General features: G+C 46.8%; 1 protein-coding gene across 1 annotated transcript in view; it reads right to left on the reverse strand.

Moving 5' to 3' along the window:
• LOC123759706 (uncharacterized) overlaps positions 1 to 27,544 on the reverse strand; it is a 160,942-nt gene that overhangs the window by 122,662 nt on the left and 10,736 nt on the right. Inside the window, exons 7-8 of the mRNA XM_069320330.1 lie at positions 25,789 to 26,196; positions 10,612 to 10,735 (exon numbers count right to left, since the gene is read on the reverse strand). Coding sequence (XP_069176431.1) covers positions 10,612 to 10,735; positions 25,789 to 26,196 — 532 coding nt within the window. The remainder of the gene's footprint in view (positions 1 to 10,611; positions 10,736 to 25,788; positions 26,197 to 27,544) is intronic.

Below are 27,544 nucleotides of genomic sequence, written 5' to 3' on the forward strand. Positions count from 1 at the left end.
GACGAATGACGTCAATGCCTTCACATGTCCTCTTGGGGATGTCAGCCCCAATGATCACAATGTATAGGTAAGACAACAACGTGTCTTTCAAGGGGCATCTGACTAAGCACAAACAAGACTCTATCAAAGGTCTCATTGTTTCTTTAGCAACCCGTTCTCGCAAATTTAATAAGTCAATATTGACTTATTAAATATGTGCATAGGTGACATACTTAACATAATAGATACCCTTAAAAAGATTCATAGAAAACACCGACCTTACCTAACCTTGTTAGTATGTTAAGATAAGCATCTTATTGCTTCATAATTACAATTATTACCTAACCTATAATAGGTATAGGTTAAGTAATAATTGTAATTACGAAGCAATAAGATGCTTATCTTAAGATACTAACAAGGTTAGGTAAGGTCGGTGTTTTCTATGAATCTTTTTAGGGGTATCTATTATGTTTAGTATATCACCTATGCACGTAGTTAATAAGTCAATATTGACTTTACGAATTTGCGAGAACGGGTTGTTCTTTAGACAACCAGACCAATATCAGAGATATCCTGATTAGCAACATCGAGATAGTCGACAGATTCCCTGGCAACGGAAGATTAGACATAGGCTATGTATTACATATCAAACATTCCCATCCAACAATCAAAAGGCAGTGCACATTCTGCCTCAAGTTAGAGGTTTTCTCCTCGTAGAGGAAGGAGAACTTTGTACTCGGCCCTGAGGTTATGGTGCCATCTGCCCACTAAGCCTCCAGTTCCTAGTCGTGTCCACTAATGCTACGTGGTTCACGAAGACAACAGTGACACTTCCCCAAGGTACCGGGCACCTGCAGACACCTTGGCGTTACCAGACAATTTCCCAAGGTACCGGGCACCAGCAGACACCCTGACGTTACCAGACGCTCCCCCAAGGTACCAGGCACCCTGACGTTACCAGACACTCCCCCAAGGTACCGGGCACCAGCAGACACCCTGACGTTACCAGACGCTCCCCCAAGGTACCGGACACCCTGACGTTACCAGACACTTCCCCAAGGTACCGGGCACCAGCAGACACTCTGACGTAATCATACACTTCCCCAAGGTACCGGGCAGCAAGGCGATCAACATTACTTGGCGAGTTCTGACTGACATTTAGCTCTAAAATATTATTACCTGTTGAATGTTTCTGTATTTAGATCTCCTTGCTGCAGTGACACCACTTCAGTTTACCTCCAGTGGGAGTTTCAGAGACCATACATTTTCCCCAAGTTAAGAGAGACATGAGACATCTCAGTGCGGACGATGAGTCACAGTAACGTGGCGAAAGTATGTTGACCAGACCACACACTAGAAGGTGAAGGGACGACGTCGTTTCTGTCCGTCCTGGACCATTCTCAAATCGATTCTCAAGACAATCGACTTGAGAATGGTCCAGGACGGACCGAAACGTCGTCGTCCCTCCACCTTCTAGTGTGTGGTCTGGTCAACATCTCAGTGTGGATTACGTTAATATATGATTTGACGGTAATGATGCCAAGGTTAGAGGTGAGGAAGAATGGCAGTTCTTCAAGAATTTAATTGTTATCTTGAACTGTGTAGAGATTATCCCAGTAAAGGGAAGAAGTAGAAATAGGCTTCAGATAGACATATTGTTTATATTTTGTATATATATTTTGTATATATATTTTGTATATATATTTTTTAAATTTCTCCTTCAGTTCCCATTTTCTTTTCTTGTATAGTCCCCAGAGTTCATGATTCCCAATACTGATAATACGTAGTTAGAAAATATTGGTTATAAATGTATTTTATATATAGTAACAGCTTGTGTTTGTGCATAATTGATATTATTGATGCCTAGCGATTGAGTTATCCATTATTTTAATTATTTCATGTTGCTTAAATACAGGAGTTACCTTGGAGTTTTTCCGGGGCTTAGCGTCTCCGCGGCCCGGTCGTCGACTGGAGAAGATGTGGTCTTCCTATGTGTTTCCTTTTATCAAGACTCTGGTCAATAGTTAGTAATTACTTCAGTTTTTAAGTATTAGTCCAATTTATTCATTTATTAAATTTTGTCATATATCTTTCTTTGATAGAGTCTTCATTATTATTTATTTCGTTTTAACAAGTTACGTGTTAAAGTTCAGGAGTGTTATTCCGTTCATTAAATTCAAAGTGTGAATCATTTAAATTCCGTAACGGATAAAATAGAAGCAACATGGGGGCCCTGACGGCTGAGTGGACAGCGCTCGGGATTCGTAGTGCTAAGGTTCCTGGTTCGATCCCCGGCGGAGGCGGAAACAAATGGGCAGAGTTTATTTCACGCCTCATGCCCCGGTTCACTAAGCAATAAATAGGTACCTGGGAGTTTGACAGCTGCTACGGGCTGCTTCCTGGGGATGTGTAACAAAAAGAAGGCCTGGTCGAGGACCGGGCCGCGGAGACGCTAAGCCCCGAAATCATCTCAAGATAAGCTCAAGATAAGATGTAATCACTAACACCGACTTGTGCAGCGCTGAGCAAGAGCTCAAACAGCCAAACTACCCTCATATATTACCAGTAGTGTGCCAGGTCAGAGTGCCAGTGATCAACTGGACACCGAGCCATAATGGCACCACGGCAACGGATAAAGCTGTTGAGAACACAATAAACACTTAAGACACTTAACTGTCTTAAGTGCCGGCCACTTTAGACCAAGACGTACGTTAGTGTGTCTTGAGTTAAGGCCATGGACACGGAGCGCCGACCACACCTCAAGTTCCTGGTCGTGTCCACTAGTGCTACTGGTTCTTGAAGACAACCGTGACACTTCCCCAAGGTACCGGGGACCGGGCAGACACACTGACGTTACCAGACACTCCCCCAAGGTACCGGGCACCAGCAGACACTCTGACGTTACCAGACACTTACCCAAGGTACCGGGCACCAGCAGACACTCTGACGTTACCAGACACTCCCCCAAGGTACCGGGCACCCTGACGTTACCAGACACTCCCCCAAGGTACCGGGCACCAGCAGACACTCTGACGTTACCAGACACTCCCCCAAGGTACCGGGCACCAGCAGACACACCCTGACGTTACCAGACACTCCCCCAAGGTACCGGGCACCCTGACGTGACGTGCCTTCACCTCCAAAAACGTTAGATCTTGTTTACTGCGAATATGACGACGGGTCAGACACGTTCGAGACTCAGCGAGCGGCGAAGGGCGGGGCAGCGGAGCCATATGGGGGAGGCTAGAGGTCTACTGGTACGCTGTCTGAGGTGATCGATGGCTCACATGTCTGGGTGGGGCTGCCTGCTGGTGGTCGATGGTCGGGAGATCTGTCTCTAACCTGTCGAGACACATCAATACTCGGAGGTGCTGACGGATGAAGCAGAAAGGTTCCTGTGCTTTGCTGAGCAAGATATGGAACCGTGATTGGCTGAGACGGGGACTGTGATAGGATGAGAAAAGGAGGAGGAATTATGATTGGCTGAGTAAAAGAGATGAGCTGTGATAGGCTACGATGGATTATGCCTAGCTGAGGGTACTAGGAACTGATTGGCTCAGGCAGATAGGTGATTGTGATTGATTGGCGTAAATCGCGACTGTTCGTGAGAGGTGATTAAGATATGGGTTAGTTAAAGATGTTGGCGCTTGTCTTGGGTGGTTGAGGTGATTCTTAACTACCCATCATTGATTGTGGCAGCCTGACTGGTCGTGATTGTCCTGAAAGTCATGATTGGTAACGATAGGTCGTGGATGACTAAGGCAGGTCGTGGATGACTAAGACAGGTCGTGGATGACTAAGACAGGTCGTGGATGACTAAGACAGGTCGTGGATGACTAAGACAGGTCGTGGATGACTAAGGCAGGTCGTGGATGACTAAGGCAGGACGTGGATGACTAAGACAGGTCGTGGATGACTAAGGCAGGTCATGGATGACTAAGGCAGGTCATGGATGACTAAGACAGGTCGTGGATGACTAAGACAGGTCGTGGATGACTAAGGCAGGTCATGGATGACTAAGACAGGTCATGGATGACTAAGACAGGTCATGGATGACTAAGACAGGTCGTGGATGACTAAGACAGGTCATGGATGACTAAGGCAGGTCGTGGATGGCTAAAGCAGGTCATGGATGACTAAGACAGGTCGTGGATGACTAAGACAGGTCGTGGATGACTAAGACAGGTCGTGGATGACCGTGTTAATCTGAGGAAGCTTGTGGATGACTGAGGACTGCTGACGCCAGTCGTAATTAGTTGTGGTAGGATGAGGCAGGTCGAGTGAGACTATGATAGGCGGAGGCAGGTAGAAGATGTCCGAGGAGCCGCAGAAAAGAAGCGGATTTGGCGTACATTTGGGTGGGTCGAGGGGGCGTCGAGGGGGACGTCGAGGGGGCGTCGAGGGGGACGTCGAGGGGGCGTTGAGGGGGACGTCGAGGGGGCGTCGAGGTAGTTCGAGGGGACGTCGGGGTGGGTCGAGGAGACGTCGGGGTGGGTCGAGGGGACGTCGGGGTGGGTGGAGGGGGGTCATGATGGATCAAGATGGGTCGCAGCAATCTTGGAGTAGTTTGGATTGATCTTTGTTATGGTGGACTTCGATGGGCTACAATGGGCCAGGATGGGTTCAGGAGCTCAAATCTGATGGCCTGGATAGGGTATAGGGCTGTAGGTTAGCCCAGAGGGACGAAATACCTCAAGAGAAGGGATAATGGTCCGGCAGGTTTGGATAGCTCAGCGTGGGGATTAATGGCGAGGGCCTTATTAATCCCTTGTGGGGGTGATCACGGGATTACAAAGGTGTAACGGTCGTATGGGGTCTCTGGAGGCCGCGTACTTCTTGTTGTTCATCTAGAAAGCGACCAATCGGGTGAGAGTGTTTGCGTCTCCAGCCACGTAATTCGCGTTTTGCACTTGCGTATTGGTGTGTGTTCTCACCTAGTTGTACTCACCAAGTTGTGCTTGCGGGGGTTGATCTTTGGCTCTTTGGCCCCGCCTCTCAACTGTCAATCAACTGATGTACAAGTTTCTGAGCCTATTTGGCTCTATTATATCTACTCTTGAAACTGTGTATGGAGTCTGTCTCCACCATATCACTTCCTAAAGCATTCCATTTGTTAACTTTTCTGACAAAAAACAAAAACAAATTCTAATATCTCTGTGGCTCATTTGGGCACTCAGTTTCCACCTGTGTCCCCTTGTGCGTGTGCCCCTTGTGTTAAATAGCCTATCTTTATTTACCCTATCAATTCCCTTCAGAATCTTGAATGTGGTGATCATGTCCCCCCTAACTCTTCTGTCTTCCAGCGAAGTGAGGTTTAATTCCCGTAGTCTCTCCTCGTAGCTCATACCTCTCAACTCGGGTACTAGTCTGGTGGCAGACCTTTGAACCTTTTCCAGTTTAGTCTTATCCTTGACTAGATATGGACTCCATGCTGGGGCTGCATACTCCAGGATTGGCCTGACATATGTGGTATACAAAGTTCTGAATGATTCTTTACACAAGTTTCTGAATGCCGTTCGTGTGTGTGTGTGTGTGTATGTGTGTGTGTACTCACCTAGTTGTACTCACCTAGTTGTGTCTGCAGGATCGAGCATTGACTCTTGAAACCCGCCTTTCGAGCATCGGTTGTTTACAGCAATGACTCCTGTCCCATTTCCCTATCATACCTGGTTTTAAAATTATGAATAGTATTTGCTTCCACAACCTGTTCCTGAAGTGCATTCCATTTTCCCACTACTTTCACGCTAAAAGAAAACTTCCTACCATCTCTGTGACTCATCTGAGTTTCAAGCTTGCATCCATGTCCCCTTGTTCTGTTACTATTCCGTGTGAACATTTCGTCTACGTCCACTCTGTCAATCTCTCTGAGTATTTTATACGTTCCTATCATGTCCCCCCTCTCCCTTCTTCTTTCTAGTGTCGTAAGGCACAGTTCCCTCAGGCGCTCCTCATACCCCATCCCTCGTAGCTCTAGGACGAGTCTCGTTGCAAACCTCTGAACCTTTTCCAGTTTCATTATATGCTTCTTCAGATGGGGACTCCATGATGAGGCGGCATACTCTAAGACTGGCCTCACGTAGGCAGTGTAAAGCGCCCTAAATGCCTCCTTACTTAGGTTTCTGAATGATGTTCTAACTTTTGCCAGTGTAGAGTACGCTGCTGTCGTTATCCTATTTATATGTGCCTCAGGAGATAGATTAGGTGTTACGTCCACATCCAGGTCTCTTTCGCGCGTCGTCACAGGTAGGCTGTTCCCCTTCATTGTGTACTGTCCCTTTGGTCACCTATCTCCTAGTCCCATTTCCATAACTTTACATTTGCTCGTGTTGAATTCCAGTAGCCATTTCTCTGACCATCTCTGCAACCTGTTCAAGTCCTCTTGGAAGATCTTACAATCCTCCAATGTATGTGTGTGTGTGTGTGTGTGTGTGTGTGTGTGTGTGTGTGTGTGTGTGTGTGTGTGTGTGTGTGTGTGTGTGTGTGCGCGTGTGTGCGTGTGTGTGGTCCACTTCAAGTCCTCAGGCCAGAGACACACAGGTAAATGCTGGTGAATGTTGGAGAGGCAACATACCCAGAGGGACCAGTGGCTGGCTGGAGCGAGGGGTGTACTGGTGTGGTCAGTTTATGCTCATTATTACAACACGTTTAAAGAGGGAAATACACTCTTGTGTTATTATGGTGGCGTCTTCGTTGATTCTGTAACCTGAATGAACTTGAATATTTTCACAAGATTTAGAGATATAGGGAACTGACGGCTGAGTGGACAGCATTAGGGATTTGTAGTCATGAGATTCCGGGTTCGATCCCCCGGCGGAGGTGGAAACAAATGTGTAGCGTTTCTTTCGCCCTCATGCCCCTGTTTACCTAGCAGTAAATAGGTACTTGGGAATTAGACAGCTGCTACGGCTTGCTTCCTGGTGGTGTGTAACAAAAAGGAGGCCCGGACGAGGACCGGGCCGCAGGGACGCTAAGCCCCGAAATCATCTCAAGATAACCTCAAGAAGAAGATGTTTTGCTTAAGACAAATGAGAACACACACTAATGAACACCTTTATACACAGACACATTATAAAGAAACTCTTAGAATAATTAACACATTAATTTATCTACGAGCATCTACTTGGGCTGAACGGAAATTTTACTTAAACAACCTATTAGATTTGTTGACCAGACCACACACTAGAAATTGAAGGGACGACGACGTTTCGGTCCGTCCTGGACCATTCTCAATCGACTTGAGAATGGTCCAGGACTGACCGAAACGTCGTCGTCCCTTCAATTTCTAGTGTGTGGTCTGGTCAACATACTTCAGCCACGTTATTGTGACTCATCGCCTGCAACCTATTAGAGTTCTACCTTCTGTACGTCTCCCTATAGTCTATGCTTCGACCCCCCCCAAAAAAAAATAGTTTTTTCAGCTGATGAGTTAAAAAATAATTTTTAGTTATGAGGTTACTCGTCCTTCTCTGTGTTCTCTCACACTTGTCTCAAGTGTAGTTCTCAGACGAAAATTCTCATCGTAGCAGGATGAGGACTAACCAACTCCTTTGTAGAAAATTAGTATTGTCCAGAAATTTATATTGTAAAAATGCATCGCCATGAAAACCCACCGACATTGATATATTTAAACACATTTACTGCCAGCGAGAGCTCCATCACTCTCTCGCTTTTACAGCAAAAAACACATGACAAATGGTGGGTGAAGTGGCGTAAACGGGCGAGCCACGCCCAGGAAGGTGTTGACGACTGCCTGTGTTGGGTTTGTTGTGTGTCTGAAGCTGGACTGACGCAGGAAATGGCTGCTGCGTCACTATTTTGGCGTCCTCGGGTTTAGCAGGTGCTACAAGGGAAGAAGGCGGGGCTAGAGAGCTAGATCTCACTATCCCGTAGTCACTCTTAGATGACCACCGTCTAGCTCAGAGCAGCTCCGGGTGGAGGGTAGTCAGGGAGCAGCCACATCATCCCTACCACCTGCTTGATGGGGTTCTGGGAGTTCTTCTACTCCCCAAGCCCGGCCCGAGGCCAGGCTTGACTTGTGAGACAGTCTTACCAGCGATAGGTGGTGGGTATGGTGGTGGGTATAGGTGGTGATAGGTGGTGGGTATGTGGGCCTGCGGGCCGCTCCAAGCAACAGCCTGGTGGACCAAACTCTCACAAGTCGAGCCTGGCCTCGGGCCGGGCTTTGGGAGTAGAAGAACTCCCAGAACCCCATCAACCAGGTATCAACCGGGTAAGTCCAGCCCAAGTGAAGCTTTTTCGCAGTGATGTTAGTGAGGTAATGACGACGTTACCAACAGTGACTGTCATGACAGTCGTCACTGCAGCACTGAAGGGTGCCAGCGAGGGCTGAGAGCACTCACAATGTTCCCAGCCTGACAGTCACCAGGGCATCCAAGCACCGGATACTGCTGCAGATGTTCAAAGTTCGCGGGCCAAACTGCCTCACAAATGAGGAGCGCCAACAGCCCGGTTGTTTGAGCATACATGTAGAGGGTTTCGGGAGTTCTTCACTACCCTAGCCCGACTTAGGGCCAGGCTCGACCTGTGATAACTTGGTCCAACAGGCTGTTGCTTGGAGCGGCCCGCAGGCCCACATATCCACTACAACCCGGGTTGGTCCGGCATTTCTTGCAAGAACTTGTTAAGTGAATTTTGAAGACATCCACCTTTGTTCCGGCAATATTTATAATGCTTGCTTGCAGTGTATTGAACAGCCGTAGAATCCTCATGTCACCTAACAAGCATTAAGAAACAGGAAACGCACCTAAATAATTCAGCTCCGCCTGGGGTTCGAACCCGGAATTCCTGGTTTTGAGTCGAGACCAAAGCCGATTGTTCTTAATTTTCATATTTTTCTCCAGTTTACACAATGACCTCATGGGCCATCAGGCTCTCTTCTTTCCTATTTTGACATTCCATTTCCCTCCCCAATTCTTATCCCTAGTTATCATTTCCTCTCTCACTGTAGTTGGTCACTGTAGGTGGTCACTGTAGTTGGTCACTGTAGTTGGTCACTGTAGTTGGTCACTGTAGGTGGTCACTGTAGTTGGTCACTGTAGGTGGTCACTGTAGTTGGTCACTGTAGTTGGTCACTGTAGTTGGTCACTGTAGTTGGTCACTGTAGTTGGTCACTGTAGTTGGTCACTGTAGTTGGTCACTGTAGGTGGTCACTGTAGTTGGTCACTGTAGGTGGTCACTGTAGTTGGTCACTGTAGGTGGTCACTGTAGTTGGTCACTGTAGTTGGTCACTGTAGTTGGTCACTGTAGGTGGTCACTGTAGTTGGTCACTGTAGGTGGTCACTGTAGGTGGTCACTGTAGTTGGTCACTGTAGGTGGTCACTGTAGTTGGTCACTGTAGTTGGTCACTGTAGTTGGTCACTGTAGTTGGTCACTGTAGTTGGTCACTGTAGGTGGTGAGAACACTACAGATGGACATATCGGGGGAAAGTGCCAGGCCATTACGACTGTATAGCACTGGGAAGGGGGTCAGGATAAGGATTTGGGATGGGACGGTGTGGGAAGGAATGGTGCCCAGCCACTTGGACGGTCGGGGGATTGAACGTCGACCTGCATGAAGCGAGACCGTCGCTCTACCGTCCAGCCCAAGTGGTTGGGCACCAGAGATCACTACGACTTGTTGCAGGTTATCTTGATGGTTATCTTGAGATGATTTCGGGGCTTTTTTAGTGTCCCCGCGGCCCGGTCCTCGACCAGGCCTCCACCCCTAGGAAGCAGCCCGTGACAGCTGACTAACACCCAGGTACCTATTTTACTGCTAGGTAACAGGGGCATAGGGTGAAAGAAACTCTGCCCATTGTTTCTCGCCGGCGCCTGGGATCGAACCCAGGACCACAGGATCACAAGTCCAGCGTGCTGTCCGCTCGGCCGACCGGCTCCCCTAGTGCAGTAGCACTATTGAGCTAGTTGTTGTTGTTGTTTTAGATTCAGCTACTCAGAACAATCAGTTCCAGTAGCACGGGCTATGGTGAACCCGTAATCCTTGAGCTAGTTTGCTAGTCCGATTGTTATAGTGCTCATTGATGAGGTGGTTGTTAGAGTTATCCCATTATCTCGTGCAATCAAACGAGATAGTTACGATAATCTAACGACTCTCTGATACTCGGAAGGCCTGGTCGGTGACCGGGCCGAGGAGCTGTTGATCCCCGGAAGCAATACAAGGTAGACACACGGTAGGCTCTCCAGGAGGATAAACACAGCAATGTTACTACTCTGGTACTCTGTGATGAGATGGTGAGAGTAGCCTAGGTACCAGGGAACTCTCCGACGAGGCACAAGTCCACTACGGGCTCAACATAGCCCGTGCTACTTGGAACTTTTTCTGTTCCAAGTAGCGAATCTTAAACAACGAGGCAGTAACAGCAGTACTAGCAATTCTTGTACTCTCCGATGAGGTAGTAACTTTCTGGTACTCACCAATGAGGTAGGGAGAGTAGCCTAGTAACCCTTGGTACTTACCGATGAGCTAATGATAGTAGTCTAGCTACCTGTTGTTATAGATTCAGCTACTCGGAACTAGTTCCAAGTAGCACGGGCTATGGTGAGCCCGTAGTGGACTTACCATGCACAGGAGCGGTGCTGAATGACTCTATTTCTAGCTACCCAGGTACTCACCTATAAAGTAGTTAGTGCCGACCTGCAGGTACCTGGCGGAGACGGTGACGACACCCTCAGGTCCACTCTCGCCCACCTGCGACCCTTCCCTTGTGCTACACGAAGCCCACTCCGACACGCTGGCCTGCAAGAGTGTTAACACATCAGTCAACACCGGAAGGCAAACAAAAGTGGATCAAGAGGCTGCAAGATCACTGGTAACCCTTCTTGGGGTTAATATTACTCAGTGAGATGAGGTAAACAATGGGAATGGATCACTTTAGGTAAGTTTATATGTAAACTACTTACCCAATGTTGTTTACCGCATCACGGGCATCATCTGTGAGACTTACAGACTCAGAGAGATAAGGCTGGAGTCGGTTTTAGTAAGCTAGGATATCACTGAGGCTTACAGGTCGCAGAGGATCGCAGAGTGTTGGGGCTGTAAGTATATCTTTGTGTGTGCCGTATCCCCCCCCATGCTATCTCTGGCATATCACTATGCTATCATCCGCATATTGCCATACTAGCATCCACATATCTTCATGCTATCCCTCACGTATCAACCACATATAACCAATGAATCATTCATATATCACCTTACTTTAACACACACATATCGTCATCTTCTCATCCCAAACACCCATATGCCTCTTCCTCACATAATATTCCCAAACCTTTTCTGCACCAATTTCCCACCTGATCATTCCACAACCTATGTCCTCCAATTCTTAAAGCCATCTAGACAAATCAACCCCTTCACGACCCCTTTCACCCCCACAAGAAATCAACAACTTTCTACCTAGAGTCGATCCATTCAACCGCCTAATTTTTCTAATTAATGCACCCCAGTCCCCTATCCACCTTGATCCCAATCATGACTCCTCAAGGTCGAAGGTTAGTATGGGGAAATGCAGTGTGTGAAGGCATAAGCCTAAGAACCTGGAGTACTAATGCTGTTGGACTGACAAATAAAATAAATGAAGTGAAGTAATGAGTTTCAAATACCGACCACAACATTATATCAATAGTAGAACAAAATTGGAAAGATAGCAAATGTAATATTGTCTATGAGTACCAAACAGTAAGGACAGACAAACCCGAGAGAGATGGAGGGATAGTGACTTTTTTAAGAAACATTAGCTCTCAAGAGCTTCTCACTTGTGGTGGTAAACACATTCACTTGATACCTGCTTAACACCTACTTGATGCGGTTCTGGGAGTTCTTCTACTCCCAAGCCGAGCCCGAGGCCAGGCTTGGCTTGTGAGAGCTTGGCCCAACTGGCTGTTGCTTGGAGCGGCCCGCAGGTCCACATACCCACCACAGCCCGGTTGGTCCGGCACATCACTAGCCGTGCCACATGAATACTAACAATGGTAGCTGTAAACGCCACGGTGGCTATAAATTACAATGCCCAGAGATTAACAGGCAACCCGAATAACAGTTCAACAAGACAAAGGGATCTCCAATATCTTAAAAAATAGTGACAGAATCAGTGTGACGGATAAAGCCAAGTTGCAAGTTAAGAAAGACATTAACAACGAAAGATTTTACAGGTCCTATAAGACGAAGAAGAGACACAAAGGACAAGACTAGTAAAGAGAACACACAAAGGGGTAAAGACCAGCTTGGCCAGAATTGGTCTTAACCCGATAAAAAGAGAACATGTAAAATAATGCATGAAGTGTTACTGCGAGCAAAGGAGCGTTACGGACTGACGCTCGAATGAAATCAAGAAGACCCCCAAGAGCTGGAATCTAGAAGACCCCCTCGGATAATGATAGGATCAAGACATGACAGCTTCCAGAGGGTCCGTGGGCTAAACTGGAGGTGTGCGGAGAGCCTTAAGAAACTTTGATGGTTTTAAAGCTTCAAAAAACAGTTTTATAACATATGGGAGACACGCCATCGGTTACGCAGCCTCTGAACTCCTCCACCTGATGAAAAAACTAGATAAAGTGCAGAGATATGACGCAAGACAGGTCCCGGAAATGAGAGGAATGAGCAACAGAGAAAAAGTCACTGAAGTGAACCCTCACTGTTGCAATAGAGAAGAAGAGACACAAAAGAAACTTCAAAGGTTCAAAGGATGACCGAGAACGCGGACAAATAAATAATATTTGAAATGGTAAATTTATGTAAATTTAATTTCACATGAGTCACAGCCACATCAGCAACGGGTTAAAGGTGATGTTGAAGAAGCAATCTCTATTCGCTGCTTCAACGGCAAATATGATAAATGTGAATGTTTGAAGATGTCAATTGGTTCATTAACCAATTGACAGATGAAAAGAAGAAGCTATGAAGCTTAACCTTAACCAAACAATACAGGAATAACCTCGTAGGGGCCTCGTAGCCTGGTGGATAGCGCGCAGGACTCGTGATTCTGTGGCGCGGGTTCGATTCCCGCACGAGGCAGAAACAAATGGGCAAAGTTTCTTCCACCCTGAATGCCCCTGTTACCTAGCAGTAAATAGGTACCTGGGTGTTAGTCAGCTGTCACGGGCTGCTTCCTGGGGGTGGAGGCCTGGTCGAGGACCGGGCCGTGGGGACACTAAAAAAAAGCCCCGAAATCATCTCAAGATAACCTCAAGATAACCAGTATGTACTCAACTAGGTAAATACATACTGGGTAATACACGGAAAAAGTACAAACACGCAACACTGAGGGAGAAACAGAGAAGTGAAGATCAAGTAATAAGAAGACACACTTATTAACACAGAGTGATAAGAGAGAAGATTAACACAGAGTGATAAGAGAGAAGATTAACACAGAGTGATAAGAGAGAAGATTAACACAGAGTGATAAGAGAGAAGAGACATCAGAGCAACGAGGAGCGCTGCTGGGGTCAGGGGCCAGATTCACGAAAGCACTTACGAACCTGTACATCTTTTCTCAATCTTTAGCGGCTTTGTTTCCAATTATTAAGCAGTTAATGAGCTCCGAAGCACCAGGAGGCTGTTTATAACAATGACAACAGTTGAATGGGAAGTTTTCATGCTTGTAAACTGTTTAATAAATGTAACCAAACCCGTCAAAGATTGAGGAAAGATGTACACGTTCGTAAGTGCTTTCGTGAATCTGGCCCCAGGACGGTCGGTGAGAGACAGAGACACTACGGACCATAACACACACACAACCACTATCACTATAGTGAACTGACGGTCGGCCGAGCGGACAGCACGCTGGACTTGTGATTCTGTGGTTCCGGGTTCGATCCTAGGCGCCGGCGAGAAACAATGGGCAGAGTTTCTTTCATCCTATGCCCCTGTTACGTAGCAGTAAAATAGGTACCTGAGTGTTAGTCAGCTGTCACGGGCTCCTTCCTGGGGGTGCAGGCCTGCTCGAGGACCGGGCCGCGGGGACACTAAAGCCCCGAAAGCATCTCAAGATAACCTCAAGATAGTACTACTAGATAGTATGCCACTGTGTTTGTTTTTTTGCATGCTAGTGTTCTTGTTTGTAAGTATACAAGTTTTTGTCAGACCGTTGAGCACTAATCAGGTATTGGAGACTAACATGAACTATAGTCACGTCCATATTTACAACCCGTGAGCCTTTGTGTTACCTCCTTGGTGACCAAGAAACCGGCTCCAGTTTTATCTAAGTCTGTGTCTCACAGAGGTTGTCTGTGCTCCAGTAAACAGCCAGGTGCAAACAGTCTGTCTGTATATCACCACGTTGATGTGACTGTATTGTGTCTCTTTATATATATACTTACCTGAAGTGATTATTTCCAATTGTTTACCTCATCATTGTAAGTAATTTCCTTTACGGCCCAAAGAGCCTCGCATTGACTGACACTGCTATCACAATATTCACTCTCGTACTGCTTCACGAATATTCACTTACTGCTTCACGAATGCTTCACTCATACATTGCGTCCAGTGTATGCTTCTCTCATAAGTTTCACTCATACACTGCGTCCAGAACATTCTCTCACGCACTGCTTCTAGAACACTCGCAATGATTCCAGAACATTCACTCATTTACGGCTTCCCAAACAGTCACTCACTGCTTCTAAAACCATCACTCCACTCACTTCTCCCAGAACACTCACTCACTTATTAAAACACTCTTACTCACCCCACAATCTCCTGAACACCCACTCACCAGCCCCACAAAAGGACACATACACACACACACACACACACACACACACACACACACACACACACACACACACACACACACACACACACACACACACACACACACTTGCTTGGGAACAACTCCTAACAACATCTGACAGGTTTTTCCCAACGCGACAACCCAAGTTTACAAACTCTTTCTTCTCGTTCTTTACGTCTGTCACAGAGAGAGAGACAGAGAGAGAGAGAGAGAGAGAGAGAGAGAGAGAGAGAGAGAGAGAGGGAGGGAAGGAAGTGTTAACCTCTCCACCATCTCTCGGGATCTCCCCCAGTTCACTCAATATTCACTCGGCTGATCTGTAGTCCCTCCAGGAAGTGCCAATATATATTTTATATCCGCCAAGTCGAAGTATCGGGGTGGTGACATTTAACATGTGTTCGTACTTTACCCAAACCTCGCTAACGTGAGATTATGAAGTTATCAAATCATCTTGATTAGGGTATTGATTTACCGGTTATTCCTCGGGTATTTTGACCTCGAATTACACACACACACACACGCATTCGCACGTACATACACACACACACACACACACACACACACACACACACACACACACACACACACACACACACACACACACACACACACACACACACACACACACACAACCCGAGTAAATGCAAAGTAATGAAACTAGGCAGTGGAAATAGGAGGCCAGATACAGGATACAGAATAGGAGATGAAGTACTTAATGAAACGAACAGAGAGAAAGATCTAGGAGTTGATATCACACCAAACCTGTCTCCTGAAGCCCACATAAAAAGAATAACGTCTGCGGCATATGCGAGGCTGGCTAACATCAGAACAGCGTTCAGGAACCTGTGTTCCTGAACGCTGAATCATTCCTGTGTTCCTGTTTCGTTCAGGAACCTGTGTTCCTGAATCATTCAGAATCTTGTACACCACATATGTAAGACCAATCCTGGAGTATGCGGCCCCAGCATGGAGCCCGTACCTTGTCAAGCACAAAACTAAGCCGGAAAAAGTCCAAAGGTATGCCACTAGACTAGTCCCAGAACTAAGAGGCATGAGTTACGAGGAAAGGCTGCGGGAAATGCATCTTACGACACTGGAAGATAGAAGAGTAAGGGGAGACATGATCACTACCTACAAAATCCTCAGAGGAATCGACCGGGTAAACAAGAATAAACTATTCAACACTGGTGGGACGCGAACAAGGGGACACAGGTGGAAACTGAGTACCCACATGAGCCACAGAGACGTTAGAAGGAACTTTTTCAGTGTCAGAGTAGTTAACGGATGGAATGCATTAGGCAGTGATGTGGTGGAGGCTGACTCCATACACAGTTTCAAATGTAGATATAATAGAGCCCAGTAGGCTCAGGAATCTGTACACCAGTTGATTGACAGTTGAGAGGCGGGACCAAAGAGCCAAAGCTCAACCCCCGCAAGCACAAATAGGTGAGTACAAATAGATGAGTACACACACACACACACAAACACACACACACACACACACACACACACACACACACACACACACACACACACACACACACACACACACACACACACACACACACACACACACACAAGACCAAGGATAGTAGTAGCAGTAATATATAATCCTCCACCAAATGACAAAAGACCCAGTCAAGAGTACGAAAGCAACAACATGGCAGTTAACACTATAATTGAGAGGGCAGCCTCTTCTGCCTGTAGAAATAGATCCCACCTGCTCATCATGGGGGACTTCAATCACGGCAGGATTGATTGGGAGAACAAGGAACCGCATGGAGGCGAGGATACGTGGAGAGCCAAACTACTGGAGGTGGCGACTAGAAACTTCTTAACCCAGCATGTCAGTGAACCCACAAGGATGAGAGGAAACGACGAACCAGCGAGACTCGACCTGGTTTTCACCCTGAACGACTCTGACATAAGAGAAATCAGTTTTGAGGACCCAGTAGGAATGAGCGACCACAGTGTATTGGTGTTTGAGTACCTGATTGAAGAAGGGTTATTGAACTCGAGAAGGGATACCGAAACCAAAAGGTTAGCATACCGAAAGGGAAACTATGAGGAGATAAGAAAATGCCTAGCAGATATAGCATGGGAAACAGAGCTCAGGGAAAAGACGGCCCAAGATATGATGGAATACATCACGCAAAAATGCAAGGATGCAGCAAACAAGTTTGTCCCAGTCCAAAAGGAAAACAGTAAAATGAAGATGAGAAACCCATGGTTTAATCAGAGATGTAGGCTAGCTAAGCAGCAAAGTAAAAGGGCATGGAGAAACTATAGGAATAACAGGACACTGGAGAGCAGAGAAAGATACCAGAATGCCAGGAATGAATATGTTAGGATGAGAAGAGAGGCAGAAAGACAATACGAAAATGACATCGCAAGCAAGGCAAAGACTCAGCCTAAATTGCTGCATAGCCACATCAGGAGAAAAACAACAGTAAAGGAACAGGTTATGAAATTAAGGTTAGGGGCAGAAGGATTCACTACAAACGACAAGGAAGTGTGTGAGGAACTGAATAAGAAATTCCAGGAGGTCTTCACCTTGGAGCAAGGAGAAATCCCAGAGATAAGAGAGGGAATAGCTAACCAGGAACCACTGGAAGAGTTTGAGATTACCAGCGGGGAAGTAAGGAAGTGTTTACTAGAATTGGATGTGACAAAGGCTATAGATCCAGATGGAATCTCCCCTTGGATACTAAAGGAAGGAGCAGAAGAACTGTGCCTCCCGCTCTCCATGGTGTATAACAAATCACTGGCAACAGGGGAACTGCCAGAAATTTGGAAAGCAGCTAACGTAGTCCCGATATACAAGAAAGGGGATAGACAGGAGGCACTGAATTACAGACCAGTGTCCCTAACCTGCATACCATGCAAGTTGATGGAGAAGATTGTGCGAAGAAAGCTAGTGGAACATCTGGAGCGAAAGAACTTTGTAACACAGCATCAACATGGATTCAGGGATGGCAGGTCCTGCCTCACAGGGTTACTTGAATTCTACGACCAGGCAACAAAAATAAGGCAAGAAAGAGAAGGGTGGGCAGACTGCATATTTTTGGATTGTCAGAAAGCCTTTGACACAGTGCCACACAAGAGGCTAGTGAAAAAACTGGAGATGCAGGCTGGAGTGAAAGGGAAGGTACTCCGTTGGATACAGGAATACCTAAGTAACAGGAGACAACGAGTCAGTGTGAGGGGTGAGGTCTCAGATTGGCGAGACGTTACGAGTGGAGTACCGCAGGGGTCAGTCCTTGGACCTATACTGTTTCTGATATATGTAAATGATCTTCCAGAGGGTATAGAATCGTTTCTCTCAATGTTTGCCGATGATGCAAAAATTATGAGGAGGATTGAAACTGAGGACGATAGTAGGAGGCTACAAGATGACCTAGACAGACTGAGTGAATGGTCCAACAAATGGCTGTTGAAGTTCAACCCGAGTAAATGCAAAGTAATGAAACTAGGTGGTGGAAATAGGAGGCCAAACACAGCATACAGAATAGGAGATGAAGTACTTAATGAAACGAACAGAGAGAAAGATCTAGGAGTTGATATCACACCAAACCTGTCTCCTGAAGCCCACATAAAAAGAATAACGTCTGCGGCATATGCGAGGCTGGCTAACATCAGAACAGCGTTTAGGAACCTGTGTAAGGAATCATTCAGAATCTTGTACACCACATATGTAAGACCAATCCTGGAGTATGCGGCCCCAGCATGGAGCCCGTACCTTGTCAAGCACAAAACTAAGCTGGAAAAAGTCCAAAGGTATGCCACTAGACTAGTCCCAGAACTAAGAGGCATGAGTTACGAGGAAAGGCTGCGGGAAATGCACCTTACGACACTGGAAGACAGAAGAGTAAGGGGAGACATGATCACAACCTACAAAATCCTCAGAGGAATCGACAGGGTAAACAAGGATAAACTATTCAACACTGGTGGGACGCGAACAAGGGGACACAAGTGGAAACTGAGTACTCACATGAGCCACAGAGACGTTAGAAGGAACTTTTTCAGTGTCAGAGTAGTTAACGGATGGAATGCATTAGGCAGTGATGTGGTGGAGGCTGACTCCATACACAGTTTTAAATGTAGATATGATAGAGCCCAGTAGGCTCAGGAATCTGTACACCAGTTGATTGACAGTTGAGAGGCGGGACCAAAGAGCCAAAGCTCAACCCCCGCAAGCACAAATAGGTGAGTACAAATAGGTGAGTACACACACACACACACACACACACACACACTCATACATTAGGCAAGGAAGAGAAGGGTGGGCAGACTGCATTTTCTTGGACTGTCAGAAAGTCTTTGCCACAGTACCCCATAAATGGCTGTTGCAAAAGTTGGAGTAACAGGCAGGAGTAAAAGGTAAGGTGCTCCAGTGGATAAGGGAGTATCTAGGCAACAGGAAACAGCAAGTATCTGTGAGGGGGAAGACATCAGAGTGGCGAGATGTCACCAGCGGAGACCCACAGGGCTCTGTACTTGGACCCATCCTGTTTCTAATATATGTAAACGTCCTTCTAGAGGGTATAGACTCATTCCTCTCAATGTTTGCTGACGATGCAAAAATTATCAGAAGAATCAAGACAGATGAAGATAGACAGAGACTACAGGATGACCTGGACAAAATTGAGGAATGGTCTAGAATATGGCTACTAAAGTTCAACTCAGGAAAATGTAACGTAATGAAATTAGGCGAAGGGAGCAGAAGGCTGAACACAAGGTATCATCTGGGAGGTGAAATTCTGCAAGAGTTAAATAGAGAGAAAGATCTGGGGGTTGATATCACACCGAACCTGTCCCCAGAGGCCCACATCAAAAGGATATCATCAGCGGCATATGCTAGGTTGGCCAACATAAGAACTGCCTTTAGAAACTTGTGTAAGGAATCGTTCAGTTCCCTGTATACCACTTATGTCAGACCAATCCTGAATATGCAGCTCCAGCCTGGAGTCCATACCTAGTTAAACACAAAGACAAAGTTAGAGTAAAGGAGCTGAACCCTCACGTCCCTGGGAAACAGAAGAGACATGATAACCACCTACAAAATTCTCAGGGGAATTGACAGGGTGGACAAAGACAAACTCTTCTGCGTGCTGTTCGCTCAGCAGAAGGCGTCCAACGTGCTGTCGGCTGAGCCGACAGCACGTTGGACGCGTGATCCTGTGGTCCCGGGTTCGATTCCGGGCGCCGGCGAGAAACAATGGGCAGAGTTTCTTTCACCCTAATGTTCCTCATACCTAGCAGTAAATAGGTACCAGGGAGTTACTCAGCTGTCACGAGCTGCTTCCTGAGGTATGTGCGTGGTGTGGGGAAAAAAATAGTAGTTAGTAACCGTTGAGTGGCAGTTGATTGACAGTTGAGAGGCGGGCCGAAAGAGCAGAGCTCAACCCCCGCAAGCATAGCTAGGTGAATACAACAAGGTGAATACACACACATACACCCCCCTCCCCACACTATTATGTCTACTACATACATTAAAAAATGTATGTAGTAGACATAATAGAGCAAAATAGATTGTTTAGAAAGGTCCAAGAGCTAATAGCTCGATTCTTCAGGCACAAATATTAAATACACACACACACACACACACACACACACACACACACACACACACACACACACACACACACAAACACACACACACACACACACACACACAGACACACACACACACACACACACACACACACACACACACACACACACACACACACACACACACACACACACACACACACACACACACACACACACACACACACACACACACACACACACACACACAGATACACACACACACAGATCACACTTGTCTTGTGACCATCGTGTTGGGTGGACATGGGTTGGGAGCTCCTGGGTCACTAGTGGAGTGGGAGGGGTAATCAGGCAACTTCGAAGTGAAAAAGTGTGTACAAGTGAATGAAAAAACCTTGAGTTTTGGCCAGAACCATAAGGTAGTGAAGAAAAACAGCTTAAATAGCGTAATTCAAAATAGTTGAGGAAGTACTGTGGCAGTGTGCAGTGTGGAGCAGACCTCACCGACCTCTGACCGCGTGACCTCACCTCCGGCAGCAACTCTTCTACCACCACGTGGGACGACGCTTGGAGATTCACTCACCTATTGTGTTAGCAGGACGGTAAGATACTTGGAACCCCTGTGGGTAAGGTTGCATTATAGCAATGACTAGGTCAGGAAGGGTGTCTAGGTCCAACAGTATTATGATTGAGGAAGAAGATAGGTTTGTGGAGAAGATGATTGGGAAATTTGTAGAGAAGAGGGATGTTTGGATAGATGATCTAATCCAGGGGATTAAAAGTGAAGTCTTTAATAAGATACAGGGCGAGGTTCAAAGACTCAAACAAGAGTTTATGGATTATATTCAAGAGGAAATCAGGAAGAGCAGGGTAGAATGGCAAGGAGAAATATCTAGGCTTACTAATGAATTTGGCAGGAATAAGGGAAGCTTGGCAGGGGAAGGGGGAGTAGTAGTAGGTGGAGTAGCGGGTGTAGGAGGGGTGGGGGTCAGCCAGGGAGAGGGCCACCAGCATGACCATGAACTGAGAAAGAGGACAATCATAATCCATGGATTACTTGAAGCCAGGGCACCATCGAGGCAGGAAAGGATGGAGATTGAGGATTTGGAACTACAGGGGATCTTGAGAGACATGAGAGCCCAGATGGCAGGGAATGAGGTGCAAGTCCACCGACGCATTGGACCATACAACTGTAACAGGAAACGACCTGTCCTGGTACAGTTTACTAACGAAGAGGCAGTGGATTACATACTGCATCACAAACACCTACTCAGAGGTAGCGAAAATTACTACAACGTATTTATTGACAAATTCATGACGAAGGAGGAACAGATTGCCCACAGAGCAAGCAAACAACAATACGACTCTTCCCATTTGAGCGCAGCTACACACCCCAGTGCTAATCCACCCCATGCTAACCAGCTCACACGTGCTTCTCAGGTCACCCCTTCCCCAAATCAGCCGCCCCTGCTTATCTCCCCAGCACATCCCTTGACCCCTCTGACCCCACTGGAGTCAAATTCATCCCACATTCCAAGGACCCCCTCATCACCTCAACCCCCAAAACCCATCCAGCCCTCATCCCCTCAACCCCCAAAACCCACCCAGCTCTCATCCCCTCAACCCCCAAAACCCATCCAGACCTCATCCCCTCAACCCCAAGAACCCACCCAGACCTCATCCCCTCAACACCCAAAGCCTACCCAGCCCTCACCCCTCCTCATCCCCTCTCCTTCCATGTGACCCCCCACCCTTGCGAGGGAGGTGGGAGGTCCCCCCCACCCCCTCTATCCTTCCCCCTCCCAACCTCTCAACCTCTATCTGTCTCCCAACCTTACGCTATCTCCCAACCCCTCTATGCCCTCCCTAATCTTCAGACCCAGTATGCCCTTCCTACTCCAGACCTACCTACCCAGGCCCTACCCCAGACCCTCCTACCTACCTTCCTAGAAGCCCAGCCCCCAGTAGCCCCCCAAGCACCCCTCCTGAACTCTTTCACCCCCCATACACCCCCCGGACCCCCCCAGACACCCCCCGGATCCCCCCGGACATCCCCCGGACCCTCCCCGCCCCCAGTCATCCCCCAGACACCCCCCAGATCCCCCAGATCCCCTCTGCGCCCAGTCACCCCCCAGACATCCCCCAGATCCCCCCAGACCCCCAGAGAAAGGGAGAACTCTGGTACAAGAGTTTCCATGAAGAATCTCAAGGTTTGGTACACCAATGCTGATGGGGTATCTAATAAAGCAGAAGAGATAAAAGAAAGAGTGAGTGAAGCAGATCCTGACATAGTTGCAATTGTGGAAACTAAAATTAATGACATGATCTCAGATGCAATCTTTCCTGAAGGGTACCAGGTGATACGAAAAGAGAGGACACAGAGACAGGGAGGGGGAGTAGCACTCCTAATAAAGCGGAAATGGAAGTTTGAAGACCTGGGAAATCGAGTTACCAATGAGTGCACAAGATTCATACATGGAACTCTGACAGTAGATGGGAGGAAGATTGTGATCTTGGTAATCTACAATCCCCCACCAAACAGTAGAAGACCCAGGCAGGAGTATGATGACAACAACAAAGCATGTATAGATGAACTGCAGAAGGCAGCAACACTAGCCCACAGAATGAGAGCGAAGCTGCTGATCATGGGGGACCTAAATCATGGAGAGATAAATTGGGAATCAAGGAATCCCCATGGAGGGGACGAAACGTGGGGAGCAAAATTAGTAGATGTTATAGACAGGAATTTCCTGACACAACATGTGAAGGAAGACACAAGGGAAAGAGGAGGAGATGCACCGAGCCTATTAGACCTGATTTTCACCCAGAACGTAGAAGATATCGATAATTTAGAGCATGAAATACCTCTAGGGGCCAGTGACCATTGTGCCCTAGTCTTTGACTACATGATGGAATTCAAACTTATGACCATGGGACAAGAGATCTGGGAAAGGAGAGCTGACTACAGGAAAGGGGACTATATGAGGATAAGGGACTATCTGGGTGAAGTGCAGTGGGAGGAAGAAATTAGAGGAAAAACAGTCCAAGATATGATGGACCTAGACCTAGTCATACAGAAATGCCAGGAGGCCGAAGAGAGATTTATACCAACGGTAAAGGGAAAAAATGAGAAGGAATATAATAACCCATGGTTTAATAGACAGTGTCAGGAAGCAAAAATGGCCAGCAGGCGGGAGTGGAGGAAGCACAGAAGACAAAGAACAGAGGACAACAGAAGCAGATACAACAGAGCTAGGAACGATTACATTAACATAAGACGAACATCGGAAAGGGACTATGAGAACGATATTGCAATCAAAGCGAAAAAACAACCTAAGTTACTACACAGTCATATAAGAAGAAAAATGTCGGTGAACGACCAAGTGACAAGACTAAGGAAGACAGAGGGGGCATATACTGAAAGTGACAAGGAAATCTGCGAGGCACTGAATGCCAGTTTCCATGGAGTGTTCACTACCGAGTCTGAGCAGCTCCCATTGTTGGAAGGGGTTACCCTAGATGAAAGACTATCAGATATAGAGGTGACAGCAGAGGAGGTAATGAAACAGTTGACAACTCTAGATGCAACTAAAGCAGTTGGACCAGACAAAGTATCACCGTGGATAATAAAAGAAGCAGCACAGGCCCTCAGCGTGCCTCTGGCAATGATCTTTAATGAGTCACTTATGTCAGGAGAATTGCCCAGTTGCTGGAAGAAGGCAAATGTCGTGCCGATCTTCAAGAAAGGAGATAGGGAGGAGGCACTTAACTACAGACCTGTATCACTGACAAGCATCCCCTGTAAAATACTGGAAAGAATAATTAGGCTACGACTGGTTGCACACCTGGAGAACATTAGGTTTGTGAACAAACATCAACATGGGTTCTGGACAGGGAAATCGTGCCTAACAAACCTTCTGGAATTCTATGATAAAATAACGAGGATAAGACAGGACAGAGATGGTTGGGCAGACTGCATATTTCTGGACTGCCAAAAAGCCTTTGATACAGTACCGCACATGAGACTGCTGTTCAAGCTCGAGAGGCAGGCGGGGGTGGGGGGAAAGGTCCTAGAATGGATAAGGAACTACCTAACAGGAAGGAGCCAAAGAGTTACGGTAAGGGGCGAGAAGTCGGACTGGCGAACAGTAACAAGTGGAGTACCACAAGGATCGGTGCTGGGACCAATTCTATTTCTTGTATATGTTAACGACATGTTTACAGGCGTAGAGTCCTACATGTCGATGTTTGCGGATGATGCAAAGTTGATGAGAAGAGTTGTGACAGATGAGGATTGCAGGATCCTCCAAGAGGACCTGAACAGATTGCAGAGATGGTCAGAGAAATGGCTACTAGAATTCAACACGAGCAAATGTAAAGTTATGGAAATGGGACTAGGAGATAGGAGACCAAAGGGACAGTACACAATGAAGGATAACAGCCTACCTGTAACGACGCGTGAAAGAGACCTGGGGGTGGACGTAACACCTAATCTATCTCCTGAGGCACATATTAATAGGATAACGACAGCAGCGTACTCTACACTGGCAAAAGTTAGAACATCATTCAGAAACCTAAGTAAGGAGGCATTTAGGGCGCTTTACACTGCCTACGTAAGGCCAGTCTTAGAGTATGCCGCCTCATCATGGAGTCCCCATCTGAAGAAGCATATAATGAAACTGGAAAAGGTTCAGAGGTTTGCAACGAGACTCGTCCCAGAGCTACGAGGGATGGGGTATGAAGAGCGCCTGAGGGAACTGTGCCTTACGACACTAGAGAGGGGGGACATGATTGGAACGTATAAGATACTCAGAGGAATTGACAGAGTGGACATAGACGAAATGTTCACACGGAATAGTAACAGAACGAGAGGACATGGATGGAAGCTTGAAACTCAGATGAGTCACAGAGATGTTAGGAAGTTTTCTTTTAGCGTGAGAGTAGTGGGGAAATGGAATGCACTTCAGGAACAGGTTATGGAAGCAAATACTATTCATAAATTTAAAACCAGGTATGATAGGGAAATGGGACAGGAGTCATTGCTGTAAACAACCGATGCTCGAAAGGCGGGATCCAAGAGTCAATGCTCGATCCTGCAGACACAACTAGGTGAGTACAACTAGGTGAGTACACACACACACACACACACACACACACACACACACACAGACACACAGACACACACACACACACACACACACACACACACACACACACAGACACACACACACACACACACACACACACACACACACACACACAGACACACACACACACACAGACACACACACACACAGACACACACACACACAGACACACACACACACACACACACACACACACACACACACACACACACACACACACACACACACACACACACACACACACACACACATACACACACACAGACACACACACACACACACAAACATATCAAGCCACCCATAATAAGTCATAGAAGTACGTGAGACAATGAGGCATAAGACACAAGTGAGATGCTTAACTGTACCTTCCAGATGGTGAGAGGCGAGGACGACGTCTGGTTTCCCGCCTCCATTTTTACCGACGCTGAAGAAGTAGGCTCCTCTTCAGGCTCCCCATCCTTCCTATCCTCTTTCCCAGGAGAGTCCTCCCTCCCACTCCTGGAGGCCAGCTGGAGCCTCACCGCCCCGGGTCTCCTGCTGGAGACCGGAGACTGCAGGAGGGGAGGCGCTCCGCCGGCTACTTGTCGCCTCCTCCTCCTGAGAGGCGGGGGCGCCAGGTGGTCGTCCCGGGTGAAAAGGTGAGTGGTGTTGGGCGCCAGCTGCGAGGGGTGCAGCAGGGGCTGGTGCTCCCCTGGGGAGGCTAAGGACGGTTCCTCCTGCGGCTGCTGCGTCGTCGTCGGCGGCGGCTGAGGCGCTTCTGTAGCACTGTTCTGCTGTGGCGAGGGAACAAGGAAGCTCAGATACGGATTTATGATCATTAGCAAGTTATTGCTTATTCCTATTTTGATAAATGCAAATTAATTCATTTACGATATTGTCTCGTGGATGTGTGTGTGTGTGTGTGTGTGTGTGTGTGTGTGTGTGTGTGTGTGTGTGTGTGTGTGTGTGTGTGTGTTTGTTTGTACTCACCTAGTTGTATTCACCTAGTTGTGCTTGCGGGGGTTGAGCTCTGGCTCTTTGTTTCCGCCTCTCAACTGTCAATCAACTGGTGTACAGGTTCCTGAGCCTACTGGGCTCTATCATATCTACACTTGAAACTGTGTATGGAGTCAGCCTCCACCACATCACTTCCTGTGTGTGTGTGTGTGTGTGTGTGTGTGTGTGTGTGTGTGTGTGTGTGTGTGTGTGTATGTGTGATGCTGTGTGAATATATTAGTATATTTAATTAACTTGAACCATCGAAGCCTTGAACCTCAGACCACATAAACATCAACCCACAGCTCTATCTACCGAGCCACCAACAGCCCTTAATAAGGATGGCCTCCAGGGACACCTATCTGCTCCCCAACGGAAACTTTAGGCCTTCCCTGAGTGCCACTGTGGCATGATGGTGTTAGGTGAGCCACATCCCACTCATATAAATTATTAGCCACTAAATTGTGCATAATAACATATCATTCACCTAACATGACTTCGTAATTACAATTTAACTTCGACATTAAATTATACATTCTGGGAAAAAAAGAGAATCCTCCGTCGTGACGAAAATATTTCTTTTGCATTTATCTTTTTTTCCTCTATTTCTTCTCTTCCATTTTTTTTTGCCTTCTAGCTCTTTCATATTATTTTTAAGCTGATAGTTTGTCAATATTTACTACTGTAAAAGTGTCAACATATTCAAGCATGACAGTGTGTCAACATATTCAAGCATGACAGTGTGTCAACATATTCAAGCATGACAGTGTGTCAACATATTCAAGCATGACAGTGTGTCAACATATACAAGCATGACAGTGTGTCAACATATTGAAGCATGACAGTGTGTCAACATATTGAAGCATGACAGTGTGTCAACATATTCAAGCATGACAGTGTGTCAACATATTTAAGCATGACAGTGTGTCAACATATTGAAGCATGACAGTGTGTCAACATATTGAAGCATGACAGTGTGTCAACATATTCAATCATGACAGTGTGTCAACATATTCAAGCATGACAGTGTATCAACATATACAAGCATGACAGTGTGTCAACATATACAAGCATGACAGTGTGTCAACATATACAAGCATGACAGTGTGTCAACATATACAAGCATGACAGTGTGTCAACATATAC

The sequence above is a fragment of the Procambarus clarkii genome, chromosome 8, assembly GCF_040958095.1.
Source record: "Procambarus clarkii isolate CNS0578487 chromosome 8, FALCON_Pclarkii_2.0, whole genome shotgun sequence".
NCBI lineage: Eukaryota > Metazoa > Arthropoda > Malacostraca > Decapoda > Cambaridae > Procambarus > Procambarus clarkii.